Source organism: Haematobia irritans, chromosome 2 (genome assembly GCF_050003625.1).
Source record: "Haematobia irritans isolate KBUSLIRL chromosome 2, ASM5000362v1, whole genome shotgun sequence".
Lineage (NCBI taxonomy): Eukaryota > Metazoa > Arthropoda > Insecta > Diptera > Muscidae > Haematobia > Haematobia irritans.
This window is the reverse complement of record NC_134398.1, coordinates 96,403,613-96,431,447: the sequence shown is the minus strand read 5'-3', so window position 1 is coordinate 96,431,447 and position 27,835 is coordinate 96,403,613. Positions and strand designations below refer to the sequence as shown.

Below are 27,835 nucleotides of genomic sequence, written 5' to 3'. Positions count from 1 at the left end.
TTTAACTTGTTTGGGAAAAAATCAAGAAAGTCTTTATTTTTGTTTAAGCTTTGTATGTTATGTTGCAGTATGTTCATGTGAGGTTCTAGAAGTTAATTTGCTTTGATTGTATGTATTTGGCGCACTGAAACATTTTTGAAAGTTGTCAAGAACGTTCAAACCTTCAGAGCTATTTAGAGACTTTAAGATTGACATTTGCATTGCAAAAAGGCTAAAATTTTTCTCAAATACCAATACCGGGATATATTTTGAATATTCGTAAAGGGTGATACGGTCAAAATTTGGTCAAGGGAAAACGCGTGTAAATCGGCGGAATCGTTTATTTAAAAAATCAAATTACATTTCTTGTTCAATTAGTATAAAATTCAGGAAAAATATTCAGTTAGGCTTTCGCTTTTCCAAATCCGAATTGTCGGGCCTCACGCTTGACACCTGCCATCAGATTTTGTACAGCCACCTTGTCCACCTTCTTCGCCGCAGAAAGCCAGTTTGCCTTGAACTGCTGCTCGTCCTTAGCAGTTTTTTTGGTCTTCTTTAGGTTCCGTATTTCTCAATTGGGCGGAGCTCTGGCGTGTTGGGAGGGTTCTTGTCCTTGGGAACCACCTGCACGTTGTTGGCGGCGTACCACTCCATAGCCTTTTTACCGTAATGGCAAGATGCTAAATCCGGCCAAAATAGTACGGAACAACCGTGTTTCTTCAGGAAAAGCAGCAGACGTTTATTCAAACACTCTTTCACATAAATTTCTTGGTTGACAGTCCCGGAAGCTATGAAAATGCTGTTTTTCAAGCTACAGGTACAAATGGCTTGCCAAACCAGATATTTCTTTGCGAACTTTGACAGTTTTATGTGCTTGAAAATATCTGCTACCTTTCCCCTTCCTTTTGCCGTATAAAACTCCTGTCCCGGAAGCTGCTTGTAGTCGGCTTTGACGTAGGTTTCGTCGTCCATTACCACGCAGTCAAACTTCGTCAGCATCGTCGTGTACAGCCTCCGGGATCGCGCTTTGGCCGTCGTATTTTGTTTATCATCGCGATTTGGAGTCACTACCTTCGTGTAAGTCGATAGTCCGGCTCGTTTTTTGGCTCGATGCACGGTTGTAGACGATACACCCAGCTTATTTGCGGCATCTCGGAGAGAGAGGTTAGGGTTTCGCTACTACCGGCAACTCTCTTTGTCGTCTCAGCGGCTTCCGGTTTTCGATTTCCCCCCGATCCAGACTTCCTGGCTGTCGACAAACGTTCCCCAAACACTTCAATTACATTTGTAACGGTTGATTTGGCAACTTTTAGCGATTTTACCAGCTTTGCGTGCGAGTAGCTCGGATTTTCGCGATGCGCGAGCAAAATTTTGATACGCTGCTCTTCTTGCTTGGACGGCATTTTGACAACTGAAGAGTGAATTCCAAAATCGAAATTGGAGCAACATTCTACACACACACACCTTCAAAATGAGGGGTGTTCAGGTTTTTTAAATGCAAAATTGAAAGAAATACGTCAAGTTTATATTGACCAAATTTTGACCGTATCACCCTTTAGGCTGGTTTTGTAGGATTTATTGCTATTGGACTGGCAGTAGGAAGATTTCTCTTTGGAGTGAATTTTACAGCTTTATTGTATTTAGTTTTTGTGATTCTTTTGTTTATTTCCTCAGATGTCGTTGTTGATTTAGAAGATGCCATTTTGTTTAAAGGCGGGAATTGTACCTGATATTCATTTTCCCCGAGGATCTCATAGTAATTTGTACTGTGGTAAGTAGGCGTAGAGGAGGAATATATAGCTCAACATGAGCCATTTCTATTTCTTTTATAATATTGTTATGTACCAGACCAACTTTTATAGTCCTGATGGACTTGAAACACCTCTTTCATCTTTGTATGTAAAGCGAAAGACAGAGATTACTGAGAGATAATTTTGTTTCTTTATCTCATAAGCAATTTTTTGACCGCTATACGCAACAGGTACATTTTTAATAATATAGAATTGTTGTACATATCGATCTGGAATGAAGGCTTTCAAACCAATCGTTTGCAATTTCGTGTTATTAGCAAATTGATTTGCTTCATTGCAGCTATTGACGGCGAGTCTAAACGTGTTTAAACCAATATTTTTACATATGTAATTTGCCGCAATATTAATTCTTTCTAATTTTTCAAAAAGTTGCATTTCGCAATTTCAGGATCTAGTGCTGATTTGGTTTTCCGACACAACTGATACATAGTAAGGCCCAGGATGATCATCCGGATACAGTATTTCATTATTTCCGTAAATGTTGTAGTTGTATTCAACCGCAGTGACTTTGGATGTTCCTGCTTTTTGCTGGTCTGCGAAAATGCCAGGATTTTCATTTTTGAAATTAAACTTTTGAACTTTTTCAGCACTGGTTTCCCGTCCATTTCATCATTTCTCCTAATATTTTGATTGGGGGTGGGTCTTCGTTTCCCACCATGATCCCAGATTGACATCTACACATAGGAATACAAAAAAATGTTCCTTTCGTTGATTTATGTTTTTTTTTTTTTTTTTTTTGACGCTGAACGAAAAATGTTAGAAATAGCAGTTTGTTGTTTATTAAAAGAAGGCGGTTTTGGATAGTTGCTTCGATTTATGAAAAAAGTAATTTTAGTAATTTTGTAAACAGCATGCACACGCTGATGTTTGAGGTTTTCTATTTCTGATATCCGAATTCTGCTGTTCGTTCGCATACAAAACGAAAATCAGCTGATTTCGGGTTCTCTAAGCTCTATCTAAACGACAAGTGAGACGAAAATCAATGCGAACGAAAACGTAACGTTACCACTAAATTTCTCTAGCTCAATTCGTTCGCATTTTGTCGAACAGAAATGTCAATTCCACTCACTTTGCACAAACCTTTCGTTTTGTGGAAAAAGGCATTCATAAATAGAGAAAAACTTAATAATTGATAAATTGATTAACGCTTTTTGGTGCAAATATATGATAAAAATGGTTTATATTGATCTATTTCTCTTTATAACCGCCATATAGACCGTTTAAAGGAAATTCTAAAACGAACAAACGCATATATTTGGAATGAAACACTCATTAAAAGGAAACCCGAAACCTAATTATTGCAGATATATAGAAATACAAATACATATCTCTCTACGAGGGCTAATTTAAAAAAAATATTAAGCTAAACCAAATATCAACAATGAGAAAAATTTGCAAAATAAACGGCGATGCCAGATTGAATTTTATGGAAAATAACACTAGCCAACAGTCGTTTTGTGAATTGGTTCTAGCATAATTTTTCTCATTGATTTTGACCTACTAAACACGAAAATGAGTTTTAAAAAATATTCTGTCGATTGGTTTTCGAGATACAAATTTTTGAACTTTTTTTTTTTAATTTTTGGAGGTACACTTACAATTTTGAGCATATCTTTCGCCTTCTTTGACCTATTTGTTCCTACTACTACTCAAAGAAAATTGAGCCGTCTACAACTCATCGGGTATGTAGTTTGGATGTTGGCGCCTTTTATTTTGACGAAAATAATTTATACAAAATTCATAGAATTTTAGCTTTGACTTTCAATTGACTTTAAATATCTTAAACATTATTAGTAAACACTTTTGCATTGATAATTCGTTTTCCTTCCTTTTGGTGTCATAAAACAGCATTAAAATTTATTAACATGCGGGCAATTTGAAATTAGGAACGTGCTGGACCGCGTGTTAGAATTGATTTCCAGCAGAAGCAGTTCACAAAATATCCATTTTAAACTGATAATAGCATATGAATTAAACTGACGATGTGATGCACATTTTCATCCAGAAGTTGTTGATTTCAACAATTTGTTGTTTTTAACAATTTTAATTGGTTGCACTTGTAATGTTTCTGGAAACTTTTTCTTGTCGATAAGCCACTCATTTTCATTGGTCAGCTTCTTAATGTTTGCAAGAATGTGGCATCCAAAGATTTTAGTTTTCTGCAAAGAGATTTAAATTTAGTGACTCCTCTAAAGTGTTGATTTAATTTTTCATATTGACGTACCAATTATTATAAACTATTTGAAGCAGTTCCAGTTAATTGTCCACCATTTTTTCATCGGTCAGCTTTTTAATTTTTTCAAGAACGTAGAATCCATAATTTTAGTTTTCTGCAGAGATATACATTTCGTGACTTCCTTAAAGTTTTATTTCATTTTTTATTTGCACTTACCTATTTTTATAAATTATTTGGTTATTTATCAAAAATTTTCCATTTTAGGGTAGTGTTTTGTCAAAGTTTTCTCATATTATCTTCAACACCATTTCAAAGATTTCGTCAACATTTTGGCAAATTGGAAGTAATTCGCTCACAATTTGAAGATGTATTGAAGATGAGCTATTTCAAGTCAAGTTGAATTTATGTTGAAAATTATATTTACCCTCAAACTGAAAAGTTGTTGCATTTGAAAAACGCTCGTCCTGTGTTTATTGGGACTAAAAGTAAACAGAGTACTCGTTTATCCAGGACACCCCCAAAAATATGCAACACTGTCATCAGCTGTTTAAAAACAATCACAGAAAAGAAGTGAAATTTTGCATTTATAATGTATGAAATGCTCCAATTAGTAATAAATATTTACAGCTGCGATTATTTATGACACTATACCACTTTGAATTACATGTTTTTCGATAAATTAGTCACAATAAAGTGCTATTGTGAATCGATGAAGCGTCAATTTATCAAAACACAATCTGGCAAGATCGGCGCGACTTGCACTGATGAGATGTTCTGGATAGAACACCAGTGCAACGATGTTCTGGATAGCCCATACAAATGTTGTATCCAGTGCAAAAAGAAAACAGCCCTAAAATTAATTTTAAATTAAAATTTTACTGTTGAGGGTAATGCGCTTTACAGATTATCAGTTATTTTTCAAACGTTTGTGTTTGTTGGGTTCTGGCATAACTTATAATATGGCCAATATCTGTGATATGTTCGACCCGTGCACTAGTGCTGTCGTCCGGATAAACTTATAATCTGGACGGCAAATTACTGGCCTCAAGGGTTTTTCTTTATGTTGGCGCCATCTGCACTAATCAAATAAACTACTTAAAACTGTGCTTTTGATAACATGGTTACTTGCATCATATAGGTGTGAAAATCATAACCTCTTGTATTTGGTAGGGTACATTACTGCATCTCACTTAACTTCCTTCCTTTTTACATCGTGTTTTGAGATTGGAAGGTGGGTTGTGTCTGCATTTAATTTGTTTTTATATTTTAGTGTTTTGTCAGCAGCTGAAATTTATTGTAAGTATGTTTTAACCAGCATTGTTTGGTTCACAGATAGCATCTACAATATTGCCATAATAGATTTTGGGCAATGAGGAAGTAATTGATGCTTCTTGAGTTTCTAATTTTATAGATAAATAATCATGCCTCAGAATGAATATATGGAACGCCATCGAAAACTTTACGGGAGACGGCTAGATTATGAAGACCGCAAAAGAAAACGAGAAGCTCGTCTACCTAAAATTCGGTCACAAAAAGCAAGAAAATTGCGAGGTATCAAAGCTAAAATATTTAACAAAGAAAGACGAAATGAGAAAATTCAAATTAAGAAGAAAATCTTGCTTCACAAGGAGAAAACCATTTCTAAACAAGTTAAAAATGATGAAGGAGCTGTTCCACATTATCTTCTTGATAGAGGCCAACAAGGGAGTGCAAAAGTACTCTCAAATATGATAAAGCAGAAACGAAAAGAGAAGTCTGGGAAGTGGGACGTTCCCATACCGAAGATTCGCGCACAATCTGATATGGAAGTTTTTAAAATTTTAAAAACTGGCAAAACTAGAAGAAAATCATGGAAGCGTATGGTAACAAAAGTAACATTTGTTGGTGAAAATTTTACTCGCAAGCCTCCGAAATTTGAACGGTTTGTGAGACCCATGGCACTTCGTATGAAATCGGCTCATGTAACACATCCTGAATTGAAGGCAACATTTCAATTGCCCATTATTGGGGTGAAGAAAAATCCAAACTCTTCAATGTACACGTCTCTTGGTGTAATTACTAAGGGTACTGTAATAGAAGTTAACATATCGGAATTGGGTCTAGTGACACAGACTGGACGAGTTGTTTGGGGAAAATACGCCCAAGTTACTAACAATCCCGAAAATGACGGTGTAATCAATGCCGTGCTCTTAGTTTAACAAGTTAAATTTGCGAGCCTTTCATATACAATAAAAATGATAACAAAACGAAAAAAAAGATAATACAATATTGTTTTAATTAACATTTGAACAACTTCCTTCGAAATACCATAATAGTTCACAAATCACAATTTTATTTCTTCCAGGCTGAAAGCACGACAAAATGCAGATATTTGTCAAAACCCTAACGGGTAAAACCATTACACTTGAGGTTGAGCCTTCGGACACAATCGAAAATGTTAAGGCCAAGATTCAGGACAAAGAGGGAATTCCACCCGACCAACAACGTTTAATATTTGCGGGAAAACAGCTTGAAGATGGTCGTACACTCTCCGATTACAATATTCAGAAGGAATCGACACTTCATTTGGTTTTGAGATTGCGAGGCGGAGCAAAAAAACGCAAGAAGAAGAATTACTCTACTCCAAAGAAAATGAAACATAAGAGGAAGAAGGTCAAGCTTGCTGTCCTTAAATACTATAAGGTACTTTTCAAAGATGAGATGAAATATCCACTAAGAATTTAAAAAAAAAATTGTTTGTGGTGGAATTCTTGAGTCTTGTAAATCTTGTGCATTTCGATGCGACTGGGAATATTCACCCCCTATTCCAAAATGTTGGCATTTAAAACCGACCGGAATACTAGGGGTTTATTAGAATTATATGTCTTAAAGTAAAATAAATATTAAATTCCTTCTTTTTCCTAAATCAGGTTGATGAAAATGGTAAAATTCACCGTCTTCGTCGCGAGTGCCCTGGGGAGAATTGTGGAGCTGGCGTTTTCATGGCTGCTCACGAAGATCGCCATTACTGTGGCAAATGTAATTTAACATTTGTATTTACAAAGCCAGAGGATAAGTGAATATAAATAAATGCGTAAATAAATGGCAAATATTGTGTTTATAATTCCTAGTGCATTTTTTTGAAGAACAGTTACAATCACTTTGTGCAAGTGTAAGTTAAAATTTCAAATCGTTTACTTGCAATCTTTCAAGCTAATAATATTCCTAATTTCACACAATTGCGTTCTACTTCCAAACAGGTCCGTTTTTATATTTATTTTGAAGACTGAACTATTCCTTTCGGTTTACAGCTCAACAACAAACTAGTTTATCGAAGGAATACACATTCGGGTATGTTCTGGGTTCACATGAAAGACTAGTGGGGAATTTTTCCCGTTGGCCTGTAAGCTACTATTCCCCTCTCCAAACGGGAATATTTTTCACCAATTATTAGGGAATCTCTTCAATTCCAAAAATAAGGATTTGGAACCAGAACAAATCTTTTATTTTCATATGTTTTCTATATGCTTGATAAATATTTGGTGATAAAATAACATGAAAGCCCTTTAAAAACAAGAATTAAAAATATACCATAATTTGTCCAAGATTCCCTTTTCACTTGCTGCAAAAATGGTGGTTGCTTAAAAGTAGCTGATTTTATGCATGTTCGAAACGACAGTCTTGCAAGATTTTGAGAAAAGGCATTGAAACTTGTAATTGAATATGTGTTAATGCTTTTTAGATTACAACGAAGTATGTATGAATATGATAATGCTTATATTTTAAATAAAAACTAATAAGTGCAGAATTAAATTCGTCCCGGCCGAAGCTTATTGAAAAATTCCTCGATTTTTGTTAATATATACTCATATTTATTTATAATGAAAATTATTTGAACACTCATTATTATAATCCTATAAAAATGCCGTCATAGTAACTATGATTACATTTCATTTCACATTTTGCTTGTTGGTACTACAATATTCGTTCCATTTTTTTTTTGTTGTGATAGCATTTTGATTTGCGAGTGAGTTAAATCTCTTCGTTAGTAGTTGTCTTTCAATCAGGCTACTGGCTCCTTTTCTGCAGACATAGAAATGACCAAGAATAAAAAGTTCGGACGATCCTATTATATTTTTTTAAATCATCTATGGGCTTGAGACATCATAGACCGAAAGGGTTGTTCAGGGTATGAATGACTTTTATTAAACTATCATAATGTATGATTCTTTAAATTTTAGCACAGTGTACTGAAATGTATGCTCACCGTTTGCTCCATTCTTTTTGCAAAATTGCTTCCGATTCAAAATACCACGTTTTTCCTCGACTTTTGAATATTGCGAGGTGAAACTAGTGGTGAAAGCAGCGTAAAATTAGGAATTTCAAAGTACTCGTCGGGAAAAGCCTACAATTCTACAAAGCTAAGTTTGTCAGATTACATAATATTTTGGTAACATCAAGAAGACGGGCTTGTAATCTTTGGATGTTTAGGTAAAAAGTTTTATTTCATCTCCCACATCGAGGTCAATTTGACTGGATCCGTGTCGGGGAAATATGGGGCTATAGCAAAACATGCACTCATAGAAAAAAGACTGCTGTTAATAGCAAACGCTGTCTGTTGTTTTTTTCAGCAAACAAAATACTGCTGTTTTAGCAGCTTCCCAATAAACACATGATGAGCGTTTTTCAAATGCAACAACTTTTCAGTTTGAGGGTAAATATAATTTTCAACATAAATTCAACTTGACTTGAAATAGCTCATCTTCAATACATCTTCAAATTGTTTGCGAATTACTTACAATTTGCCAAAATGTTGACGAAATCTTTGAAAAGGTGTTGAAGATAATATGAGAAAACTTTGACAAAACACTACCCTAAAATGCAACGAAAAAACCATGTGGTTTTCAATACTTATTTGTGCAACGAAGTTCGTGGTCAATTGCAAGAAATAAAAAAAATGGAAAATTTTAGACAAATAACCAAATAGTTTATAAAAATAGGTAAGTGAAAATAAAAAATGAAATAAAACTTTAAGGAAGTCACTAAATGCATATCTCTTTGCAGAAAACTAAAATTATGGATTCTACGTTCTTGAAAACATTAAAAAGCTGACCAATGAAAAAATGGTGAACAATTAACTGGAACTGCTTCAAATAGTTTATAATAATTGGTACGTCAATATGAAAAATTAAATCAACACTTTAAAGAAGTCACTAAATTTAAATCTCTTTGCAGAAAACTAATATCTTTGGACGCTACATTCTTGCAAACAATAAGAAGCTGACCAATGAAAAATGAGTGGCTTATCGACAAGAAAGAGTTTCCAGAAACATTACAAGTGCAACCAATTAAAATTGTTAAACAACAAATTGTTGAAATCAACAACTTCTGGATGAAAATGTGCATCACATCGTCAGTTTAATTCATATGCTATTATCAGTTTAAAATGGATATTTTGTGAATTCCTTCTGCTGGAAATCAATTCTAACACGCGGTCCAGTACGTTCCAAATTTCAAATTGTCCGCATGTTAATAAAAGGAAGGAACCAAAAAGAAGGAAATCGAATTATCAATGCAAAAGTGTTTACTAATAATGTTTAAGATATTTAAAGTTTTGTTGTTTGTTTTTTTGTTCTTATTTGTTGATATGTTTAATAAGATTATTATTTATCAATTGGTATTGTAGTGTATTATGTAGTGTAGTGTTTTATTATATATTTTATTTTGATGAAAATGAATAAATTATACAAAATTCATAGAATTTTGGCTTTGACTTTCAATTTGAAGTGGGGATATCATTAATACAAATTTAGGTTGAAAAGTATTTTCAACGATGTTAATTTTGAATTTGACTCGCATCGAAAATTGTTTGACAAATTATTGAGTAGCGATGCATTTCAGTTTGAGGATAACACTTGAGATATTATTGCTAATGTGTTGAATTTCACTGTTGAGGGTAATGTCTGTTTTTTGTTGAGAACGCGATTTTCTCAACAATTTCTCAACTTGAATATTACCCTAATCCTTTGAAAAAATGTTTGAAAAATTGTTGAAATTTAGCATTTTTCAAACGTTTGTGTTTATTGGGTTGTTTGCTAAAGGCCGGTACTATGTTCATTCTTGCGAAAAATTTTTATGGAAACCATTATTTCGCACATAGAAAGCGGCGTTTTTTTAGGTAGCTTGGAGCGCTATTTTACAGGGAGCGATATTGGATTAAGTTGGTGGTTGTTGCTTGTTTTTACAAAATAACATTTTATTTTTCCTTGGGCAATTGATCTGCTATTCCTTTGATCCTTTGTATAGTTTCGGAACAAAAATATGGTCCGTGTTTGATTTATAAACCCGCACAAATAGTTTTTAATAAATAAATTATTTCTTAATTCACATTGCAAATGGCGCCGTGCTATAAACGTCAGTTTTTTAACACGAAAAAACAAAGTATCACAAATGGAAAAAATTTCGCAAATTTTTCGCATTTTTTGGTTTCGTATGGAGTTTCAACGCGAAAACCGAACAGGGGCAAAATCACCGCAGTCGAAATCGAGTACTTCGTCTTCGTAATGTAGTTTACGCGGATCACCGCAGTCGTTATCGAATTGTTTCTACTCGAAGTTGAGCACGATAGGTAGCATGCTATCGAAAACGAAGTATGTAGTGATTTTTGAGCAGAAAAAAGGTAAACAAAAAGAAAAAAGTTGGTGAAAATGTAATTATTATTCCATTTTGGCAAAATACATTTAAGAAAATATAATATTACTTGCATTTAGGGAATCGGATCAAAGAATGGAATGCTCAGTAGCCGCTTCAAAAAAACCTATTTTTTCAAGAACATATTTAAAAGCTTCTTTTGACATATGAAAACGTCTTTTAAATCTATGGATGTTAAAAACACAATTTACTATTACTCTACTTCAGGCAATGCTAAAGGACTGCTTTTGTCACGAATATTTTTCCTTATAATTGCCACTTTGTACTCATCGTCTGAATCCGAAAACGAGGAAAAAAAAACACTTGGATTCATAATATATTTTTACACATATATTTTAACACACAAAAACAATATAAATATCTCAGAAATAACATAATTTGATAACAAAACATTATTTTGAAATTCTACTCTCTTTCAATTTCTTATTACCATATGTTTACAGCAATGTAAAAAAAAGTAGTAGACAAAATAAATTACGATCGAATGCGGTGATCCAAAAATTTAATGCGATCGAAATGTTTCTCTATACGAAACAGAACTCGATGGCGAATGCGGTGATTTGGCCCCAGAGTACCGGCCTTAAATCAGCAAACAATCTGTTAACTTGGAACAGCAGACATAGTGCTGAAAAGTCAGTAGTTTGCTGAAATTTTCCGCTGATCCGAATAAAATTATAAATTCACTGCAGCCTTTTTGAAAGTAGAATTACTATTGCAGTAAGCAAAAAATAGTCAAATGGCATACATTAAATAACTTTAAACATTGAAAACATTTAGGAACAAGTCACCCTATTTAATAACTGATCCACATTGGGATCGGGGTTTTTACAGAGATTGTTATACACCAAACCTCTATGAAAATGTGGTTAGCCTAAATATATATTGCCGTTCTATAAATACCCTTTTTCACGTCGCGTGCAAAACCTCGATGAAGATATTCTAGAAGGACTATATTTTTGAAACGAGCAGGAATTTTCTGTCCGAAAAAATATAATTTTTTGAGAATCACTCTTATTCCTGAAGTCGCTCTCGCCGTCGCTTTTTGTCGTCTGTCGCTTTTAAGTCGTCTCGTCATTCATTTGGTATTCCTGCGAAGTGGCGACGACGACGATTACTTTTTGTACCAATTACAATACTCGGTAATAAAAGGCCGATATCACTAGAAAAAAATCAACTGATGTGCAAAAAAGAATTTTAAATTTTCCGTTTAAAATATTTTTATTCTGACGCAATTCTAAGTCGCAAAATCAAGAAAAAATATTTAATTTGACGCGGGAAAAATGTGGATATATATTCGAGGACATTTAATGCTTCCAAAACTACAAAAATGGCGACGACGCTGAGATCAATGGCACAAGGATCATCGTGAAAGAAAACAATCAGCTGATGTGCAAACAGAATTTTAATTATTTGCGTTTAAAATGCTGTTTGTTTGTAATCCAATGTTGACTTGGAAAACCAAAATATATGATAAATTTGACTCGGGAAATGATTTAGATATCTACATTAGGACAATAACAATATCCGGCATATACAATTGGAACGACGTTGACATTATGTGTCCAAGGATCATTCAAAGTTCGACACAATTGTTACCTAAGTTTGGTGCTAAATAAAATACATTGGCCTTGAAGGATTTCTTTTAAAAATAAACGGAATTGAAAATCAACACGTTTACTTTAATTATACAGTGTTCTTTTCTATGATATGAATGTGATGACCATAACTGCTATATATACTGATTTTTTCCATTTTTTTGTAATTGTTGATGATTAGTCACTTTACCTCTTACCAATTTCCATTTTTTACATTTATTTTTCAATTGTTCGATTAACAAAGTCTAAAAAACTTCTTCAAAAATAAACACAAAACTCTTCGCTGGTAAATTTAAAGGCGACGATGTTGCGACGATGTTGGCGACAAAAAGCGACACGAGGAATACCGATTTTCTTCGATAGCAGAATATATCGACGAACGGAATACCAATTAGTGGCGATTGACGAAAAGCGACAAAAAGCGACGGCGAGGGCGACTTCAGGAATAAGGGTGAATATTCGTATATTTATTTCATAATAAAGCAGAAAGTATGCAGTTGAAAAAAGAAAAACAATATGATCCAAATATATTGCATAACCAAATCGGAAAGTGGGTAGCCCTTTGTCCTTGATAGTCTCACGGATTCTATCGTTGAGGTGTTTATTCGATACTGGGTTTAAGACGTTCTTTCATATGGTTCGACAGGAAGAAAGAAAATCCCAAGTTAATTGGTGATACAATTTCATTTGAGAAAAAAAGACAGTAACTCCGCAAGACCACTAACCAATCTAAACAGTCGTACAATTTTTTCAATTTCAAAATTTAGGTTTTATTGGTCAATATTTTCTTAAACTAATACAGCTGAAACCTTACAACTACATACATACATAGTTACTTATATTTTATTTCAACCGTCGAACGGAACGGACGTGTTTTTTTTTTAATAGCGGATAAAATCATCGTAATAAGTACCTACTACGAATTTCAAGTGTGGTGGGTTATTAGGCCACCATGCAGAGAAATTCAAAGACATCCACTGGGTTGCTAACTTCAGGGCCCAGTGGACGGGTATCGACTGGAGTTATAAATTTGGGCAATGACCAAGAGTTAGGCCCAATTAGTCGACCTGTAGACGGGTCGACAGGTGGCGACAATTTGACAAGTCGGACCTTTTCCAAGGTAACGGCATCAAAAGGAGGTAATCCCTCACGAAAGAGATTCAAAGAACGCAGAAATGCTTTGTTTATCCTAAAGAAATTAGGATCAGTCGACCCAAGCACGTTGTCGGCTAAACAAAGCGATTCCTTAAAATGGGCTCAAGGAATTCTTGAGGCTGGAAAAAGGGAACGATCACCGGATGAGCTGCCATCCTCCAAAAGGGATCAACGATCGTTTGCCTCAGTTGCTAAAGACAGCCTTGTGATGGCTATCATAAATAAAGGAGCATTGGACGGTATGGTTCCAAAGCAAAAATGGGGAAATTGAGAATGCTTTGTCTGGCGTCTACTCACAGGTGCTGGAAAAGTTTCCCGGCCCAGATCCTCGACACCAAGAGGCTGGTTGGTATCAAGGACGATTTAAGCTAGTCGCATTTGAGGACCAGAGGTCTATAGAATGTTTTAAAGCTGCTCTGATACGAATTGGTGAAGTTTGGGAAGGAGCTGCTCTAGAGTTAGTCGAGAAGAAAGACATACCGGCTAGACCAAGAGCACATGCGTGGATACCTGCAAACCCTCCTGACCCTGAATCTATTTTAAATAGACTGAAACAATGCAATCCAGATCTTCCAACAACTGATTGGAAGGTTGGCCGTTTGGATGAAGTGGATGGACCAAGACGGCATGCAGTGTTTATATTGAACACTCAGTCTTTGCCACATCTAACAAAGTCCCAGGGCCGTGTATGTTATGGCTTTCATTATATCCAAATGAAGGTGTATAAAAACGATCAGCTAAAGGATTCAGAAATGGACAAGCCTCTGTCTGAATCAGAAGTAAGCGGATCCTCTTGCGAAGTCGAGGGAGATACCAAAGTTGAAGACATGGATAGATACCGTATGCGTGAGGAGGCTTCTATTGCCTCAGAACTCACCAAAGTCGAACCTATGGTTATTGCGAGAGTCACCGATATCTCTGAAGAGGACATTCTTGATGACTCGATTGAAGCGGCTGATGTGACGGTTGTTGAAAATCTCGATGGTCCTACGGATCCTCCAGATAAATCTTCATCATTGTAAGGCTGCATGTGCTGCCTTAAAAGTTCTCCTGATGAAAGGGGACATAGACATAGTTCTTATTCAAGAACCATATGTTTATAGAAACAAAATATGTGAATTAAGTACTCCGGGGTTCAAACTATTGCAGTATACTGGTAATGATGTAATTCGAGCCTGTATAATTGCTAAAAACGAGCTTAACTTGTTTCTGCTTCCTTCAATGTGCAATGCAGATACTGTCGTTGCCAATTTAGAAATAGCCAAATGCAAATATTGGGTATCTTCGGTCTATATGGGACATGACAGGGAGATGCCTCCATGTGCCGTTAAGACCTTAGTTGAGGAGTCACTGAAAACAAAGACGAAACTCATTATGGGATGCGATGCGAATGCGCATCATAGTATATGGGGAAGTAGTGATACTAATGCAAGGGGAGAGTCGCTAATAGAGTTTATTTTGCGTACTAATCTGGTAGTTTGCAACAAGGGAGATGCCCCAACCTTTGTCACTAAAAACAGGCAAGAGGTTTTGGACATCACCTTGGCCTCGCAAGAACTGAATGAAATGATATCTGAGTGGCATGTTTTAAGTGAACACAGCTTCTCAGATCATCGCTACATCAGTTTCAAATTTGATGTTCATATCACCAAGACCATATTTTCGCCAAATGTTAGGAAAGCTGACTGGAATAGGTATAGGGAATCGTTCAATATGATGATACCGGAAATAACAGAGACAAATATGAGAAATGTGCAAGATATCGAACACGCAGTGGAGCGGATTACTAAGGCCTTCAACATCTCACTGAAAGCTGCATGCCCTAGAGGAAAGCCAAGGGGGAAACATTGACCACCAAGGTGGTCTACGGAATTAAGTAATATGAGGAAATCCTGCAGGAAGCTCTTTAACAAGGCAAAGTCCACCAGAGCCCCTGAGGACTGGGACGCTTACAAGAGGAATCTGAGAGGATACAAGCGAGAACTGAGAAAGGCTCAGCATAACTCTTGGAATGACTACTGCAGCAGTATTGAGAATACGTCCGAGGCTTCCAGTCGTTTCCTGTCGAGGAAATTGTATCGGAAACTAGAATAAGATGGGCGCTAAATAGCTTTGGACCATTCAAATCCCCTGGACCTGATGGAATTACTCCGGCGGAGTTACAAGCTGTAACTGACAAAATTATCCCCTGGTTGTCGGTGATATATAAAGGATGTATCAACTTATCATATATCCCAGGAAAGTGGAGGGAAACAAAAGTCGTTTTCATACCTAAAGGTGGGTATTAAGTTCGAGTTTAGCCGCTAAAATCGTCATTTTTTCACGATTACTTATCTTTAATAATCTATTTTAAGGAATACAAACTATGTGAATATTTGCTTTGGTCTTTTCCCCATCAAGTTATGAAAACATTTGCAACAAATATGTATAATTTTATGCCTTTTTCTTACTGATTTAGTTTTCACTTTAGCGATTTTAGCGGCTAAACTCGAACTTAGTACCCACCTTAAAGCGGGAAAAGCCTCTCACTCGAGGGCGAAGGATTTCCGACCAATCAGCTTATCCTCATTCCTACTTAAGACTCTGGAGAGGATGATAGATATTTATCTTAGAACTAGCATCGATTCAAGTTTGTTCTTAAAACGACAGCATGCATACTCGAAGGGCAGGTCTACTGAGACCGCACTACATGAACTAGTCAGCTTTATTGAAAGCTCACTATCTGTCAAAGAATACACAATCGTGGCGTTTCTAGACATCGAAGGGGCGTTCAATAATGTCCATCCGAGCTCGATATTAAATGGATTGACAACTCTGAATGTTGATCCATGCATACTCAGGCTGTTAGACGAACTGCTAATGAAGAAACGTATTTCAGCCACACTAGGACAAGCAAACATACAAAAGTATGTGAACAGAGGCACTCCCCAAGGAGGAGTTCTATCACCTCTTCTTTGGAATGTTGCTATAAATAGCCTTCTGGTTACTCTAGAAAAAGAAAGGATAAAAGTGGTGGCATACGCAGATGATGTAGCTCTGGCAGTCAGGGGAAAATTCCCATCCACAATCAGAGATATTATTCAGAGGGCCCTCCGGATGACTGAACAATGGGCGAAAGACAATGGTCTTGGGGTAAATCCTGCAAAGACAGAATTAGTCATGTACTGCAAAGATCGCAAAACTCCCACGGTTAGGCCTATTTCCTTAGGGGGTATTGAAATTCCCTTTGGTGATTGTGCAAAATACCTTGGCGTTATTTTGGACAGGAAGCTGAACTTTAAGCTTAATATTGAAGAAAGGGCGAGGAAGGCAACTGTAGCTTTGTACTCGTGCAAAAAGGCAATAGGAAAAAAGTGGGGACTAAAACCAAATATTGTGCATTGGCTATACACGGCAGTGGTTAGACCTATAATGCTATATGGTGTTGTAGTCTGGTGGCCGGCACTTCAGAAACCGACTGGTTTAGATAAAGTTCAGCGTATGGCGTGTTTGTGTATTTCAGGCGCATTCAGCAAGACAGGAACAAATTCCCTTAATGTCATGCTGCATCTATTGCCTTTAGACATTTTGGCCAAACAGTCAGCTGCAACAACGGCTGTGCGGTTGCGCGAACTATCGCTGTGGTCGGAAAATGGTTACGGTCACAGTTCTGTCCTCAAAATAATGTCAGATGTGCCTACGTAGTGGATTACACTTTGGCGAGTCCACTTTTCGATAAAAAGTTTGAGACTCTAATCCCCAACAGTGAGGCGTGGTGCACACAGACCCCGGGGAATAAAGAATATATAGATTTCTACACTGATGGCTCCAAATTGGATGGACAAGTGGGGTTCGGAGTATATTCTAATGATCTGGAACTTCGAATAGCGAAAAGATTACCTAATCACTGTAGTGTTTTTCAGGCTGAAATATTAGCAATAAGAGAGGTGGCGAATTGGCTGAGAAGTAATGTTCCAAAAAATGTGGGCATTAATATATACTCAGACAGCCAACCTGCAATAAAATCCTTGGACTCTGTGTTCCTCAACTCGAAAACGGCCATCGATTGCCGCAAATCTCTCAATGAGATGGCTGAGCAGTATAATATTCACCTAATATGGGTGCCTGGCCATAGGAACATACCGGGGAACTGCGAAGCGGATGAGTTGGCAAGGCTAGGGACTACCTTACATATTCCAGGGGAACTAGAATTTGTTGGTATGCCCCTAGCTACCTGCAAGCTCATGCTGCGTGAGAAGGCTGTTATGATGGTAAATGTTCGATGGGAGAATTGCAAGGGTTGTAACGACACCAAGCAAATATGGCCCCATTTCAACTTAAACCGCACACTAGATATGCTAATGTTCTCGAGACGTCAGATATCACTCCTGATATCTGCTATAACGGGTCGCTGCCTGATAGGAGATTTTGCAAAAACTATTGGCGCGAAGTATAATGACTATTGTATGAGCTGTCATGATGCGGAGGAAAAAGAATCAATTAAACACCTCTTGTGTGAGTGTCCTGCATTTTGTGTAAAGCGCAAGCAGCTTTTAGGAGCATATAGCTTCAGATTACTGGCGGATCTGGAAAACGTTAACTTAAGCAGTCTGCTAATATTTTTGGAACAATCTGGTTGGTTCAACAAAGAAAAATAATCAAGAAGGTTCAGCGGTTAAAACTAGAAGTGCCCATATGTAATAGGTACTTTTAGTTAATGTGGTATCACAATGGACTGAATAGTCCAAGTGAGCCTGAATCTTAATCGGGCTGCCACTTTAACCTAACCTATATTTAGCGTATATATAATTCTTTTCTAAATTTATCTATATAATACAGGATACGGTTTAAACTGTTTATTTAAGCTAGTCACTATTTCAAATTTTCTATATAAAACACTATATCGCTGAAGAATGACTAAAAACAGAGGCCATAACATTTTTATTATTATTTCACTAATACTTAAGGTGAGTACTAAGTTCGATTTTAGCCGCTAAAGGTGTGTACTATGTTCGGTTTTCGAGTTGAAAACCACATTATTTTCGCGACTACATTTCCTTAAATAATCAAAATTATAGATGAAAACAAACTTATTCCTGTAAAGTCTTGTCGAAATGTAGAGGAACAAGAAAATGCGCATCAATTGAATTAATTTATCTGGTATATATTGAACTGTTTTAATAAAGTAACTACGAAAATGTCAACGCGAAAAGCGAACATAGTACTTACCTTAAAGTGAAAATTAAATCAGCAAAAAAGGCATAAAATTATACATATTTGTTGCAAATTTTATTATAACTTGATGGGGAATAGTCTTAAGCAAATTTTTACAAAGTTTGTATTCCTCAAAATGGATTATTAAGGTGGGTATTGAGTTCGAGTTAGCCGCACAAATCGTAATTTTTTCACGATTACTTTTCTTTAATAATCCATTTTAAGGAATACAAACTTTGTGAAAATTTGCTTTGGGATATTCCCCATCAAGTTATAATGAAATCTGCGACGAATATGTATAATTTTATGACATTTTTTACTCATTTAGTTTTCACTTGAGTGAAAATTAGCGGCTAAACTCGAACTTAATACTCACCTTTAAGGTGAGTATTAAGTTCGAGTTTAGCCGCTAAAAACGTCATTTTTTCACGATTACTTTTCTTTAATAATCCATTTTAAGGAATACAAACTTTGTGAAAATTTGCTTTGGGCTTTTCCCCATCAAGTTATAATAAAATTTGCAACAAATATGTATAATTTCATGCATTTTTCTTACTGATTTGGTTTTCACTTTAGCGTTTTTAGCGGCTAAACTCGAACTTAATACTCACCTTTAAGGAAAAATAATTGTGAAAAATGACGATTTTAGCGGCTAAACTCGAACTTAATACCCACCTTAAAACTAAAAATTCAAAAATATTTACAATTTCCCTAAGAGCTACTATTGTGCTAAACTGTAAACAGTGTCGTCCACGTCTAGCGTACCATAGCGTCTGTTATAGAAAACGAGCCTCTCACCCCTAAAGAGAAGTCCCTGTCAAGCAACCCCTGACTAACGGGTTATCTACAAAAGATGCCCTATCAAGAAAATTTAATGCATTTCTAATCAGAAATACATCAAACCTATCAATTCCTGCAGATTCGTAGATAGATTGGCTAGAAGGTCTCCGCCATATTCCATCTTCTCCTCTAACAGGAAAGGCGTTGGCGATGATTAGCCTAATGATTTGTCGATAAATCAATAGTTTCACCTTCTCACTCAGGCCATTTGAGCGTCTTTCGACGCAATAGTTCTCCCAAGTAATGATTCAATCTGTCATTGACAACCGCTGCATTTGCTCCTGATGCCGCAATAAATATGTCGTCAGCATATATCAGAAGTAAATCTCCAGATGGTGTTTGCGGTATCCCTGCCAGCATTTCAAAGTTCCATTTCATCCTCATCGCTACCACAGACTCGTAAATGTCACCACAACCATCGCGAACTGTGATGGGGGAAGCATATCAAAAAGTACAAAATGTACATGAAAGTAATTTGCCATCACTACTGTTAGAAGAGGCATTTTATTTTTTGTGACACGCCAAGTGCAACCAGCTTGTTATATTTTATTTAAATAAAAACGAAAATAAAGTTCTGAAAACATAGATATTACGCTTAAAATTGTGAAAGGTATATGGTGAACAATTTTCGACTTTCCAAATAGAATAAAGTGATCGTTTTTCAAGAATTTTTCCAGGCACGCTGTCTCCATCGAAAATAAACAAACTGGCTGATAGACGCTGCAATATATAACTTGCTACTTAAAACTCAACATCATTCTTTTATTAATGCAAAATATTATATTAAATGTGATGAGATAAACCGAAAAATGTTATATTTATAAGAAATTATAAATGTTTAATCAGATTAATAAACATCTACACAATCGTGTTCTACTTGACCACAATGATTCTTCTACAATTACCTTAAAATGCACTTTTTCTGATAGTTTGCAGGGGTTCTTATTGGCGTCCTAATAATTGCACTGATGAGAAACTTTTTCGTAGTAACTTGGCGTGTTACAACTTCTCAATAGTGACGGCGCTTTTCCGACGAGTTTTTGATGTCGTATATGATTGTTTTCGACGTAGTGGGGATTCTCAGAAGCGCCCCCAAATTCAAAAAATGTTGGCAGGGCAATTGACTCCTACAAGTGTAGCGTTGTACTGGGGGAAGACCACCACCAATCAGCGACGATGAGAGACGGCTTCCTAGAGAAACCAGGTCGGTACTATCTCAGCTAAGATCGGGGATCTCCAGGTACTTGAATAGCGCATGTCGTCCTTCCTCCTCAGTTATGTTTCTGGCATTGAGGTCAGCCGCGACGCCAACTTCATTGGCTGATGCCAATGATGCGATTGTGTCCAAATTCGATGCAACAAGATTTGGCGCACAATATAGCTAGATAACATAGAGATGGTTACCTTCCATTCTATGTATCTTAACACAAGTTCCCTTTATCGAACCTAAATCTATTTCAATTTGTTCGCTCCTAATCGAGTCTCTAACTAACACGGCCGTGCAGCCCCTGCACGATTGCGCATAATCTGAGTATATATCGAATACCCACCCATATCAAACACGTGTCAGCTTATTCAGCATATGTTCGGCCATAAGCATGACATCAGGACAATCTAAAAATAATTTAAGACAGTTTCTCTTTAGTCGTGATACCACTGAATTGACATTTGCAAAAATTATTTTCATTTCCCTACACCCAAAAAATTTTGTTACTCATAATAGCAAAAATGTTTGCTAAAACAGCAGGTTTTGTTTGCTGAAAAAGGGACAGCAGTAGCATGTAGTTGTTTCAGCAAACATTCGTTAGTTGAAACAGCAAACATTTTTTACAGCTAAAATAGCAAACAAATGCTGCTGAATTAGTAAACTTGTTTGCTAAAAGTTTTTGACAAACATCGCTGCTGAAATAGCAAACTGCGTTAGTTGAAATAGCTAACATTTTTACTGCTATAACAACTACAAATGTTTGTTGTCCCAGCAACAAAATTGGTCGTTTTTAACGATATGTTGCAATGAAACCCGTAAATCATGTAATACAATATCGTCTACATTTATTAAATGTGTGAAAGAAATTTAATTCCATCGAAGTATTGGAAGTTGAGTTGAAATGTTGTACAAGATTTATTTACGTTTATTTTTCTTTTTTGGCCTTATACACGCGGATAAAACAACAATCTGTAATGAAAAGAAGTAGAAAAAAGCAATTAGTAACTACACTAGTTTATACTACAATTTACATTTGAATAGATGTTGCTTTTTATGTATTTTCATCAAGTGAATTCGAAAATAGTGGTTAAAATTTTTTTAATGGAACAGTTTTTGAGATATACAGTCGAAGCTCTGTTTAACGAATATCCCATTTAGCGAAAATCCAATTTAACGAACGTCCAAATTCCTAACATTGAGTATTCTAAATAACGAACGGTTGAACAAAATTTACGTTCGATTTAACGAAAACGCTTTTAATCTTAAGAAAAATGACAACTAAAAACCAGCAATATTTCACGATTGTGAGAGTGGCTTAAGTCCTTCGGAAATGTCCACAAAGTATGGCATTCCCAAAATATTTAGATTCCATCAAATGTTTGGAAACACAAATTCAATGGCTGGAGAACTAGGTTAGATAGAGAGACAGCTTCGCTACGGAAAATGGATATACCCGAGAACCGGTATAGGACTACTCCCTGATGTGAATGGACCAGTCCCAGACCTGGTCGAAACGGATGGACGGGACCGATCATTAACACGGGTTTGTCATTGACGGTGTACATCTACACTGTAGGACACGGCTTGAACTCATTCCAAAGGACATGACCTAGGAAAACTTAGTAGAACTAGACAGGTCCTCATTAACCAGTCTGGGACAAACCCTTATTTTGCGCATCCCAATTGCACAAGGAAGGAAAAAATTTGGAATATGCTGACCCATTGGTAAATGTCTAGATCCAATAAGATTTTAAAATCAATAGAGAATATAAATCAATAAATTATATGCAAATCTAAAACCTGCGACAAACTGGAGCACTGGTACTAGTCCTGTTATAGATGGTAATATGCACCAAATTTTCGTAGGATCGCCAGTTGGGCAGGTGGTGAATTTTTCTCTTATTAATGAGTGCTACCCGATTGTATATTTATCTCAATGACAAAGAACCTCCTTCTTATAGCTGAAGAGAAACTATGAAATGCACAGGAGTATCAGCATAATTACATAGAGGGATAAATTACCGCTGAAATACTTTCTTGGTGTTCGGCCGAAACTGTAATCTAGAGTTGAGAGTACATCTATGCCGACAGGAGCAACAGAGTAATAGTGTAATTGTTATGCCTGGCCCATCTTGAAACTGGGGACTGGAAACAAATCAGGGAATTCGTCTAGGAAGGTATTTTCATGGGTGTATACAGGCTCTCCTGAGACAGCAACTCTTGGATCCTCTTTTCAACCTAACCTAACCTAGATATGTATATCAAGCTCATCAGTTTTTAAGGATTATTTAAAGTAATATTTTTTTAAATGCCTGTGTAGTTTAATTTTGCCACATTCATCTGAATTTTTACTCATCTGGTAAAAAAACTACGTTTTTCAATAAAAGTTAACATTTAATATTCCCGTTCGATTTAACGAATATTTCTAAATAACGAAAGGGCCTGACAATATATCGTTCGTTAAACCGAGCTTCAACTGTACTCATATTTTTTGTCCTTTTTTCATTAGAAAAATAATTTCTCGAGCTAAAAATGTACGATTATATCGAACAAATATGGATCTGTGATAAGTTAGTGGTTCAAAATATATTTAAAAAAGGGCACATTTTCAAAAATATGCTTATAAAGTTGTCATTTTCGTTCCAATCTTATTCTTACGTTAAAGTATCACCATTACAAGCATAAAGTGAAACCGGACGTTATTTCAACTGTTGGCATTTTTCCACCGGCACAGAATCACTGTAAAACACGATAAAAATGTGCTCAATTTTTATCGATATATTTAGAACAACTTATCTCAGATTCAACGATATAAGCGGACATTTCTAGCTTGAGATATGATTCTCGCGTCTAGTAAAAAAACTAAAAATGTAGGTATTTCTCAAAACGTGTTGCATATAAAAATTTAACTTCTATATTCGAATTCAGGAAATGGAAATACATTAAAAAATCACCTCACATCAAATATACCTCACAAAAATTTTATTTTGTAAACTATTTTTATTTATAGGTATTGTATTGGATGACGTCATCAAAGTTCAAATAGGTACCTTTAGCAAAAATTAAAATGGTTAAAACTAAAAGCATACATTATTCTCTTAAGGCCGTATTTAGTAAAATAGCAAGGTTGTAATGTTATCTTGGTTTTAATACTCACATTTAAGGTGAACTTTGTCAATTGTGAAACATTCGGATACAGTTTAGGTTAGCTATAGTGGCAGCCCGTTATTTCAGGCCCACTTTGACTATTCAGTCCCTTATGATACAGCAGTGTTGCTCTTCTCTCTTGTCACTGAGTGCCACCCGATTCCATGCAGGAAGCTCAAAGACAAGGAATCTCCTTTTAATAGCCGAGCCTGAACACCATTTCCCATTGCGATGAAAAATTTAGAGTAAGTTTGATATATTCAGAAATATCACCAACATTCTAGAGGGAGTAATGCACCTATCCACCGTTGCAAAACTTTATAGTGTTTAGTCGAAATTAGGATTGAATCCATAACCGTTTGTATGCAAAACGGGCTTGAACCATTGTACGACGGTTGCTCCCATATATCAATATATAATAGCAATATTCCAATCTAAAAATTATTTAAAACAAAATTCTTTAAAAGGAATACAATATTATACAATCCAATACTTACCAAATAACACAAACAACACAAAATAATTTTTCTAGTTTCCCGGCTTGTCTCGTGTTTTTGTTTAAAAGTGATGTTTTGACGGCGTAGGCGTTTGACATATCGACGTTGACATTTGTCAAAACCAACATTAGGTCTGTTTGCGTACTTTTCTAGCAATAGATCTGTTCGCGTACTTTTCCAGTAAAAAATATCCAGTAAAAACTAGCAAGAGAGTAAGAGTGTATTATTGTTGAAATACTACTTTGCTTTTAAATACTTTATGTAAAATGCAAAACGGTCAAGTGGAGAAATTTGAAAAGCTGATTGGGTCAGATAATTGGCTCACTTGGAGTTTTGCAATGGAGACGCAATTGAAACTCGAAGGATTATGGAAGTTTGTAAGCAGCGATGAAGGCGACGAAAAACAGCAAGAAATGACCAGATGTAAAATTATTCTTGCGTTGGATAAATCTTTATATGTGTATGTCCGAGAATGTGTAAAGGCTAAGGATGTCTGGAAAATTTTAACAGATTTGTTTCAAGATTCTGGTTTGGATCGAAAGGTGGGACTGTTGCAAAAGCTTTGCTCAATTCAATTAGAAGAATGTAGCTCTGTAGAGGACTATGTATCTCAAATTGTATCAACGGCACAAAAATTAGGTTCCATTGGTTTCGTGGTGGACGATGAATGGCTGGGTTGTTTGCTACTTAAAGGTTTGCCCAGCACATATAGGCCTATGATAATGTCTCTAGGAAGTTGTGGAAATAAAATAACCGCAGATGCCATAAAAATGAAGTTGCTTCAAGATGTTAGAATGGAAACGTTAGCAGATAATAACGCGTTGGTAAGCAAGAACGGTTTCAATAAAAAGAAGCAGCAGTCTTATAATTCTGAAAAGAGATGCTTTAATTGCAATGGAGTGGGTCATTATAAGGCTGATTGTCCGAATAATAAGAAAAAGAACGTAAAGAAAAATACATCTTTTATGGCTCTCAGTGGTAGATTCGGGAAGAAATCTTGGTTTGTAGATAGTGGTGCATCGGCCCACATGACAAGCGAAAAAACCATCTTTACAACAATGAAACCCTACACTGGAGAAGTGAAAACTGCAGGCGAAAACTGTCTAGAAGTAAAATCGATAGGAGATGTTAAAATACAACTAAATGGCAAATTTGGAGAATATGACATAACAGTGAAAAATGTTTTATATGTGCCCGATCTTACAGAAAACCTTTTATCCGTAAGCCAGTTGCGCAAAAATGAAAATCGGGTTATATTTGACAAAAATGGTGCCAAAATTTTTGATGCAAACGAATTTGTGCAGATGGTGCAAAATCAGACAAATGCAAAAATTAAAATTTTACGGAGTGACAATGGATCTGAATACATCAATAAAAATGTGAAGTATTTTCTAAAGAAAAATGGCATCATTCATGAGAAATCTGTTGCTTACAATCCTCAACAAAATGGCTTGGCAGAACGCGCAAATAGGACAATAGTCGAAAAAGCAAGATCAATGTTAAAAGATGCAAAACTTCCAAATACGTTTTGGGCAGAAGCTGTTCAGACGGCAGTATATTTGATGAATAGATCACCCCACAAAACTTTGAAATGTACCCCACAAGAACTATGGAGTAAAAAAAGCCAAACGTGAGTAATTTAAGAATATTTGGCTGTTTAGCAATGTCACTTGTGCCAAAACAAAAACGTCAAAAATGGGACTCGAAATCAGAGAGAGGAATTTTTGTCGGATACGGTATTAATACAAAAGGTTACCGCATATATATAATTGAGACAAGAAAAATTATAACAAGTAGAGATGTTCATTTTGATGAGAACATAAAAGGGGCGTCATTTCTTCGAGACAATTGCGAAAAATATTACTTTTTCAACACAGGTGTGAATCAAATTAATGCAGAGACATCATCGGATGACTCATTATCATTTAACTCAATAAATAACAATGAAGTGGGGGAATTATGCGATGATTTAGTTGAAGCTGCCATCCAGGACAATGTCGCTGTACCGAAAGGAAACGAAAACACATCCGAAAATGTGGGCGGGAATGCCATTCGAAAGAGCAAAAGATTGGCCGAAAAACCCAAAATAAATTGGTCTGGATGTATAGCACAATTCACTGAACCCAACACGATTGAAGAAGCTTTATCTTGTGAGGATAAAGAAAAGTGGGAAAGTGCAATTCGAAGTGAACTATCATCTTTAGAAGAAAATCAAACATGGGAAGCTGTTCAAAAACCTAATAACTGCAACATAACAAAAACTAAGTGGATTTTCAAGAAGAAAATCGAGCCAGATGATTCAATACGCTATAAAGCAAGATTGGTCGCCAAAGGCTATACGCAAAAGAAAGGTATAGACTATGAGGAAACATATTCGCCCGTTGTAAGGTATACATCTATACGATTCTTAATGGCTCTAGCTGCTAGATATTATCTAAATATCGAACAACTAGATGCAGTGACAGCATTTTTACAAGGAGAACTGAAGGAAGATGTATACATAAAACCGCCAGAAAATGTCATTGTACCCGAAAATTATATACTAAAACTGAAGAAAGCGTTGTATGGGTTAAAACAGGCAAGTCATGTTTGGAACAATAAGTTAAATGAAGCACTTCAAAAATTTGGTATGCTACGGTCTGTTCAAGATCCATGTATTTATTATCGTGCGAATGGAAATAAATTAACATACATGGCTTTGTACGTAGATGACATGTTACTCTTCAGCAACGATAAACAATTTTGTGACGAATTAAAATTGAACTTAATGAATAATTTTAAAATGAAATTTCTTGGTGAAGCGAAACGTTGTTTAGGCATGCGAATAAACAAGAATAAGGATTCAATATGTCTGGACCAAGAAGAATACATTTTGCACATGCTAAATGTCTACAATATGGAAAATTGTAATCCTGTATCAACCCCATTTGATATAAATCAAAGGCTATCAAAAACAAATGAAGAAGACGAAACTGTAAAAAATGTCCCATACCAACAAGCCATTGGGAGCTTACTTTTCGCTGCACAATGTACTCGTCCTGATATAAGTCAGGCTGTAAATTGTTTAAGTAAATTTAACAACAATCCTTCAAAAATTCACTGGAATGCTGTGAAACGTATTTTTCGTTATTTGCAAGGAACTTCACATTATAAACTACATTTTAAATCTAAAGGCAATCATGAACTTATTTCATATTCAGATTCTGATTGGGCAAACGACTTGGAAGATCGAAGGTCAGTAACTGGATATATAAATATAATTCAAGATGGGGCAATATCTTGGGCAAGCAAGAGACAACAAACTATAGCGTTATCAACAACGGAGGCTGAATACATGGCTTTAACAAGTGCTACACAAGAAGTCATATGGATACGAACATTACAGAAGGAACTACACCCCGATTTCAATAATCTAAATCCCACAACTATTTTTTGTGACAACAGAAGTGCAGTTCATCTAGCATCCAATGAAGCTTATCACCCAAGAACAAAGCACATTGATATACGACATCATTTCATCCGGGAAAAGAGAAAATCGAATGACG

The 27,835-nt window shown here is 35.9% G+C and overlaps 2 protein-coding genes and 3 long non-coding RNA genes across 7 annotated transcripts; 3 read left to right on the top strand and 2 right to left on the bottom strand.

The window, feature by feature from the left end:
- The first annotated feature begins 5,069 nt into the window (after positions 1-5,069).
- On the top strand, positions 5,070-7,055 carry RpS27A (ribosomal protein S27A). 2 transcript variants are annotated; one of them, XM_075295640.1, is made up of 3 exons: positions 5,070-5,197; positions 6,311-6,648; positions 6,876-7,055. In XM_075295640.1, the coding sequence occupies exons 2-3, from the start codon at positions 6,328-6,330 to the stop codon at positions 7,023-7,025; spliced, it is 471 nt and encodes a 156-aa protein (XP_075151755.1). In that variant the 5' UTR covers positions 5,070-5,197; positions 6,311-6,327; the 3' UTR covers positions 7,026-7,055. The 2 variants fall into 2 exon arrangements, with proteins under 2 accessions (XP_075151755.1, XP_075151756.1); XM_075295641.1 differs by having other exon boundaries at positions 5,161-5,262.
- Ip259 (NSA2 ribosome biogenesis factor-like IP259) lies at positions 5,124-6,232 on the top strand. Of its 2 annotated transcripts, none has more exons than XM_075295638.1 (2): positions 5,124-5,262; positions 5,378-6,232. In XM_075295638.1, exon 2 carries the CDS (start codon positions 5,388-5,390, stop codon positions 6,162-6,164), a length of 777 nt encoding a protein of 258 aa, XP_075151753.1. In that variant the 5' UTR covers positions 5,124-5,262; positions 5,378-5,387; the 3' UTR covers positions 6,165-6,232. The 2 variants fall into 2 exon arrangements, with proteins under 2 accessions (XP_075151753.1, XP_075151754.1); XM_075295639.1 differs by having other exon boundaries at positions 5,138-5,197.
- A 739-nt stretch (positions 7,056-7,794) lies between the features above and the next one.
- Positions 7,795-9,871, bottom strand: LOC142225830 (uncharacterized). The gene is made up of 2 exons (XR_012719444.1): positions 8,213-9,871; positions 7,795-8,155 (listed from the first exon to the last, which is right to left on the bottom strand). It is a non-coding gene; the product is annotated as an uncharacterized LOC142225830 (long non-coding RNA).
- Positions 9,872-19,802: 9,931 nt separating this feature from the next.
- On the top strand, positions 19,803-20,326 carry LOC142223381 (uncharacterized). Its single transcript, XR_012718708.1, has 2 exons — positions 19,803-20,049; positions 20,117-20,326. It is a non-coding gene; the product is annotated as an uncharacterized LOC142223381 (long non-coding RNA).
- A 1,140-nt stretch (positions 20,327-21,466) lies between these two features.
- Positions 21,467-24,389, bottom strand: LOC142223380 (uncharacterized). The gene is made up of 3 exons (XR_012718707.1): positions 24,291-24,389; positions 23,804-24,227; positions 21,467-21,615 (listed from the first exon to the last, which is right to left on the bottom strand). It is a non-coding gene; the product is annotated as an uncharacterized LOC142223380 (long non-coding RNA).
- Positions 24,390-27,835: the final 3,446 nt, after the last annotated feature.